The 6,506-nt window shown below is 47.8% G+C and overlaps 1 protein-coding gene across 1 annotated transcript in view; it reads right to left on the bottom strand.

Annotated features, from left to right (window-relative positions):
* zbtb1 (zinc finger and BTB domain containing 1) overlaps positions 1 to 6,506 on the bottom strand; it is a 9,118-nt gene continuing 2,612 nt past the window's right edge. Inside the window, exon 2 of the mRNA XM_008297085.1 lies at positions 1 to 4,455. Coding sequence (XP_008295307.1) covers positions 2,403 to 4,451 — 2,049 coding nt within the window. The 5' untranslated portion in view covers positions 4,452 to 4,455 and the 3' untranslated portion in view covers positions 1 to 2,402. The remainder of the gene's footprint in view (positions 4,456 to 6,506) is intronic.

The following is a 6,506-nucleotide window of genomic DNA, read 5'->3' as shown; positions in this document are numbered from 1 at the left end:
TGTTTTTCCACAAACAGAAATTCACTTGGTTTATTAAGAGCTTTAGAAAGGCCTGTGTTCAGACAGCAGAGCGTCCACAAACAAGAGAAACCTCAGAGCAACAAGACCAGCTGAACACACCGAGAAGAAGAAGAAGCTTCTGAACAAACATCAACACAAACAGCTGAACATCGTTTAAGGTGACTTTATAGCTTTAACAGGAACATTCTTACATTTCTGTCCACCACCTTTGAATCCACCAGGATCCAGGACTCTGTGGTAGTGGGAGGATTTGTAGCTCCTTGAGTGCAGCAGAAACCTGAAGAACTGACGCAGTGATACTGACAAACATGGACAACAGCAGAAACTATCTGGTTCACTTCGGGTTATCTCTCTACTAGTTCCAGTCAGAACTGAACTAGTTAAGTCTAAACTGGTCTGTCCTGGTTCTTAACTGGTTTAGAGAGGTTTTAAAATTACTTCCATTTGTCCTAGGACACATGGGGCGGTCCGAAGGCGGTTCTGAGCTGGTTAGAACTGGGATTGCTAACACGTAAACTGGTTATGGTTGGTTCGGAACTGGTTTCAATGGGTTTGCTGTGCATCAACTGGTTTAGTACTGGTTGAGGCTCATTTTAACTGGTGGTGCGGCATGTTCTGAACTGGTGTAGACCACATCTGAATTGGTTCTGGAAGTAGTCTGAGTTGGTATGAACTGGTTTGATTCTGCAGCTAGTTATGTTGAGAACCAGTCCTGAACTGGTCACTGTGGGACTGGAGTTGGTTTTGCAGTAGTTTGAGTTGGGTTCAAGGGTTCTAAGCTTCAGAATAGTTTGAGTCAGTTTGCAAAATGGTTCAGGTTGATAACCAGGTTTGGCGCTACCCAGTACAATGTGGTCGTAATGGTAGAAACTGATTCAGATCATATGCGTTGTGTAAAAGAAAAAAAAAAAACAGCCATAATGATGGGAGCACAACTTTACATGACTCATAAGGCATTAGAGTAAGTCGCAGTGTGACGGAAGATGAAACCAACAGTCGAGTCCGGCTGGTTGGGGCCGAGCTGGTTCCAGTGAGCTGACTGCTTCTAGTGTTTTGTTTTCTGAACTTTTTCATTTATAGATTCACTTTGAATGGGAGGTGGGGGGGAAGGGGTTCGTTAGCTGTGCCTGTCCACCCCCATCATGCATCACTGTGAATAAGACAAGAAGGAAAAAGTGTTACAGTAAAGGCACCAATCACAGAGCATGTCGACAGCGAGTGCTGAACGTGAAGCTGCACAGTAACCGAAAAATCACAAAAAAAAAAAAAAGACTCGTAAAGCAAAATGCAGTCTTGTGCTCGCTAACTACGACATGAAAATCTCACCGTGTTTCATCTTCAGGGACTTTAGTATTCTGGGAAAAAAAAAAAAAAAGTTGACATCAATGCTAGAAAAGGTCGACTCAAAGTTTGAGGCACCGCAACCCTCTGAAACAGGGAGTTCACTCCAAAAACAAACTCAACTGGGCGTCTTCTCACGGGTACAACAAATTTCATTCATTATTTGAACTCCCTCTGGTTGTAGTAGTTCAATATTCTGCACTCTGTGGCTCCTCTGTCTGCTAAAGACCCGTGAAAAACAAAGCCAGAAGTGGCTGAAGACACGTCAGTTTTCTTTTTTTTATTTTTTGGAGTTCACTGCCGGTCTTACTGCAAGTTCACACTGTGAGCAACACGACTGAACAAACAGGTGGAGAGGTGAGCTGGGAACCTCCCCACCTGCCGACTCAACTTTGGTACATTTCTGACAGAACGATAATTGTAAACAATTTGCTAAATGGTTCCAGCTCTTGTTTTATTTCTGGTTCTGGACGGCTTAAAGAATCTTTTTGGAATCTGGGAACAAAACACTGACGCTGGCAAATGACCTGAAATATAAAAAATCACACGTATCTTTTACTGCATATAAAATTCCAGCTTCTTCATAAATATTGTAAAAACGTACATGTAGTCAGCCTGACGGGTGTCCGCCTCCACCATCAGCTTTCTAAACTTGATTGTTTCTCGCCTCGTGTGACCATTTTATCAACACAAACAGATTCTGACTTTTCAGGAAGGAAACTTCTTGTACAATCCTGATTCAAAGCAGTGGGAGCTCGTTTCAGCACCATGTCGACTTCCCGTCACCTGACTGAATCTCAACAAGTAAAAAAAGTTTCAATCAAGGCTGCAATCAGAAGTTCAGCCCACCATCAGTAACAACAGAGCAACCAATCACCAGCCGCGCTGCTCGCAGTGTGAATGCCTGTTTAGGTTATGCATATACTTTAAAAGTGCAGATTTAAAAGTTGTCTTTTTGGTGTTCAAGTGCATAATTTGTTCTCACATTTATGGCTTTTAGTAACAAACTAGTATAAATGCTGAGGACGTTTGGATCGTTCCTATAGTCTCTTGGTGTGCTTCGAGTTATAGTGGCTCCTCATGTCTTTACGGAGGCGGAACTTCTCTCCACAGACGCCGCAGATGTACAGGTGGACGTCCATGTGTTTCTCCAGCTGCTCTCCGCCAGGAAAGATCTGGAAACACACCTGGCAGATGGTTTCCCCGGCTGATAGGTGGGAGATCATGTGTCGAACGTGGTCGTGTTTCAGGAAGGTTCCCTGGTCGCAGACCGGGCACACGTAGCGTGCCATGCCTTTGTGCATGTCGGTGTGCAGCCTGAGCTGGCGCTCTCGCAGGAACTGCTTCCCGCAGGTCTGACAAGTGAACTGCTTCTCCTTGGTGTGGACAGTGTAGTGCTCCCGCAGGTGGCAGCGCTGGTAGAAGCCTTTGCCGCAGATGCTGCAGAAGTGTTTGCGGCGGTGATCGGGTTCGCCGCCCTCCTCCAGCATCACTGGGCGAAACAGCTCCTGGTCGTGGCAGGTCAAGGCGTGCTCCAGCGCCAGGCTCTCGTTCTGGAACAGCAGGCCGCAGTGAGGGCAGGCCAGGTCAGCCGCCTCCAGCAGACCCTCCTCCATCCCCTGCGGCTCCTCCAGCAGGGAGGCCTCGTCCTCTCCGTGGGAGTCCGACTCACCGCCGTGGGATTCGCCGCAGCGCTCTGCATGTTCCTGGAGCTGCCGGCCTTTGATCAGCACCTGGCCGCACCTCCCACAGGCACATATGTGGCCCATGTGGTTGGACAGGTAGTGGGCCGACTTGTCCTCCTCCGTCAGCAGAGCACCACACAGTTCACAGGGGGCACAGTCCGGGTCCTGCTTCTCATCTTTGACCTTACGAAGCTTAGCAGGGATTCCTGAATCATCGCTGCTTGACATCTGGCCTTCAAAAGGCTCGCTGCTGTTCTCCAAACCTGAGACGCCAGGCTCTGGTTCACGGTCCGGTCCCGTCTTCTCCCGCAGCATGTCTTTACGTGTGGCGTCACTGAATCGTGTGTTACAGTCTCTGGCCGTGTGCTCACCAACCCGGACCACCTCAATCTCCGGGAACATGCTTTCTTCCGGTTCTGTCTTGATGCTCCTGGTTGACCCAGGCTCGCCATCTGTTCCAGCTGCCACCGACCTGAGGTCGGAGTCGGCCTTGGCCTCAGGCCAGTCATCCTCGCCTTTACAGATGACCCTGTGTTCCTCTATGCTCTCGGAGGCAGAGCTCTCAGCTTTACTGGAGTCATTGTCACCTTCCACGTTACCTCTGGGTGGATGGTAGGCCTTCCGGTTCGTGCAGGTCAGGATGTGTTCGATTAAAAGCTTCTCGCAGCTAAAGACAAAGCCACAGTCATCGCAGGTGTAGGTGCGGCCGAACCTAGGACGGTCTTTGATAGTTGAACTTCTGCCGCCGGACCTCTTTCTCAAGTCACATGGCTGCTCGACTGCTCCATCTGCTACTGGCGGAGCCACGATCAGAGGAGCAGTCACCACCTCCTCCGCAACCACCGGCCTGGTGACAGCTGCTGGAACAGCTGGACGTCCAGCGCTGCTGCTGACAGGTTTTGGTAAACGTTCTCCCTCTGGGGCAGCAGGTCGCTGCTGCTCATACATGCGGACTCCAAACATCATCTTCCCACCGGCGGGTCCAGTGGAGGAACTGGACGAGGAGGACGAAGAGGATGAGGAGGACGGGGTGATGTTGGAGCTCCTGATGTCCCTGAGGTCCTCCAGCGAGTCAGGGATGTAGTACATCTGCAGGTACGCCATGGAGGCCTTGAGCTCCTCAAACTCGTAGCTCCCCACAACAATGCGCCCGAGGTACATGAGCTGCAGGATGAGGTCGAAGCACTCAGCGCTGATCTGCATGTTGCTGAGGTCCAGACGGCCTGCCCCCTGCTGGTCCCGGATGAACATCATCCTGAAGTAGGAGCTGCAGGCAGCCAGGACAGCCTTGTGTGCCCTGAAGTAGATGTCACCTATGGCGATGAGGCAGTCGCACAAAAAGCCCCACTCCCGCTGGTTGTTGAGCTGCTGGAGGACGTGATCGCTGTGGCTCGGCCTCGCCATCGCCCTGCAGACAACAGAGGAAGACAGTCAACGGCCGCATTCTTTCTGCTGTGAGGTTTCTCTGTGGTTGACTTTTATTGCATCGCAGAGTATTTCATAACATTCGGCTGCTTGTACTCAGCGAGCTCTCTGTCCTGTAATGACTCATCAAGATCAGACCTGAATCATTACGAGATGCGACTTCAGACTCTCGGCTCCTGTTTCATCAAACTACTGTCAGCACAAACACATCTGCTCCTGAGAACAGAACTCAGGGGATTTCTGAACACTCAATCCACCTCTGACCTCTTCACTCACCGGATTATGAATTGAGCCAGAAAAAGAACTAATCAAACATCTGTACAATTATTTTCACAATTTAGCTTCGTTTGCTCTCTTCGGTTACTTGTGTCTGTAGTTTGTATGGTGAGGGGGAATCTTTATCGCCGTTCAACACTCAAACTCAAGTTTGAAACTACTTTGACATCTATCAGGCCGAGAAGCATGAGCGACACAAATCTAATCTAGCCGAGTCAGATTAGTTTCTAATCTGTGGCTGAGCTGCAGTGATGAAGGACAAACATGAATCAGTGTGTTTCCTGCACAAAAGAAACACTAAAAAAAAACATTGAGCTGCTCAGATTGAGTAAAGTGTGAACTGATAACAGCACATACCCTTACTGTGCAGCGGTTTCACCCACTCAGTGTCAACCATCTCTGACATTTGGATATCAGCACCGACACTATTCAGGTTCAGGACGGCACCAGCCCACTGCTCAGCTCCACCACATACATGTCGTCAATAATATTGATGCTCATTCAGTTTAGAGTTCGTCAAAAATCCCAGAAGTGATAAACGGCTCTCACCAAAGATGCTCTGTGAAGGAGGACGAGCTCTGTCACACTTCTGCAGTCAAACAGAGACATCGGTGGATCTGAACTTTCATTCAGCTTCAGTTTTGAATCAAGCAGCTTTTTAAATGTGTCAGATGATTATTTGATCAACACTCGAGGCCATCTAAGAATCTGATCAAACTCGGCAACAGCTCTGTTCAGCTCTGTTTAAACTACGTCCGTCTGGGTCTGTTCTACGCCTGTGGAGGTGGTCTGCCCTGATTCGGAGACCTTCATAATGACTGAAGCAGGTAGTGAATCATCTGATGGTGAAGAAACGAGACCTGTAGGGTGAATTTAAAACGCTGTGGGAGTCTCGTCTGGGATCAGACGCTTCAAAGACACCGTTTGATCAGCTGAAAGTTAACCAGCAGCTATTTTAATGACCAATAACGGCTTTGGCTCCTTAAATGTGCCAACATCTTCGACTGTCGACTGGTTACAAGCTATTTTTTGTCAACAGTTTTTCAAGAAAAAAACTTAAATGTTTCTCTGATTTCGGCTTCTTAATCATTAGAAGATCCACAAGTATTCTCCGTCATATGATGCTGATGTGACTCTCTTTGGCTTCTAGCATTCAGGATGCATTCACCACAGAAAAACAAAAAACAAACAAAAAAAACTGGAGGCCTCATCTGGTAATCATGAGAAAGAAACATCACTGTTTGAGCAGATGCAAACATTTCAGCGCTGCCTGAGATAATTCTCTTTTATCTGCTCTTTGGTTTGACGCCGAGTCTAAATATGAACAGAGTCGACGATAAAAGACTCGACTGTGTGAACTTTTACACAAGCAGGAGGCATTATGTCGCCATGGATACGGGGAGTTTGACTCTGTGTGTATTTATATTTGGTAAATAAAGCAGCTGAATTCTTTGAGCAGCGTATCATGGATTTATGGACGACCAGCACCGGACCACTGAAGGAAAGACTCTCAGGCAGGTTCTGAACTGTCGTGTTGTCTGATTTCCAGGTAGATTTGTGGAGGTTTATTCCACCTGATGGAGGATCTTTGCCTTCCACGGTCTAAAAACCTCTAACAGACAGCTGTTCCAGATGAGTTTACCCACTGGAACAAAAGGAGAAAGCGTTGAAGCTTTGTCCACACGTAGCCACACTTTGTCCCGTCCCGTCCAGTAAAAATTAATAGAATAAAAAAAGAAAACAATAAAATTAAATAAA

Source organism: Stegastes partitus, unplaced genomic scaffold (assembly GCF_000690725.1).
Source record: "Stegastes partitus isolate 25-593 unplaced genomic scaffold, Stegastes_partitus-1.0.2 Scaffold1185, whole genome shotgun sequence".
NCBI lineage: Eukaryota > Metazoa > Chordata > Actinopteri > Pomacentridae > Stegastes > Stegastes partitus.
Note: the sequence above shows the minus strand (reverse complement) of the source record. Positions and strands in the feature narration are given on the sequence as shown.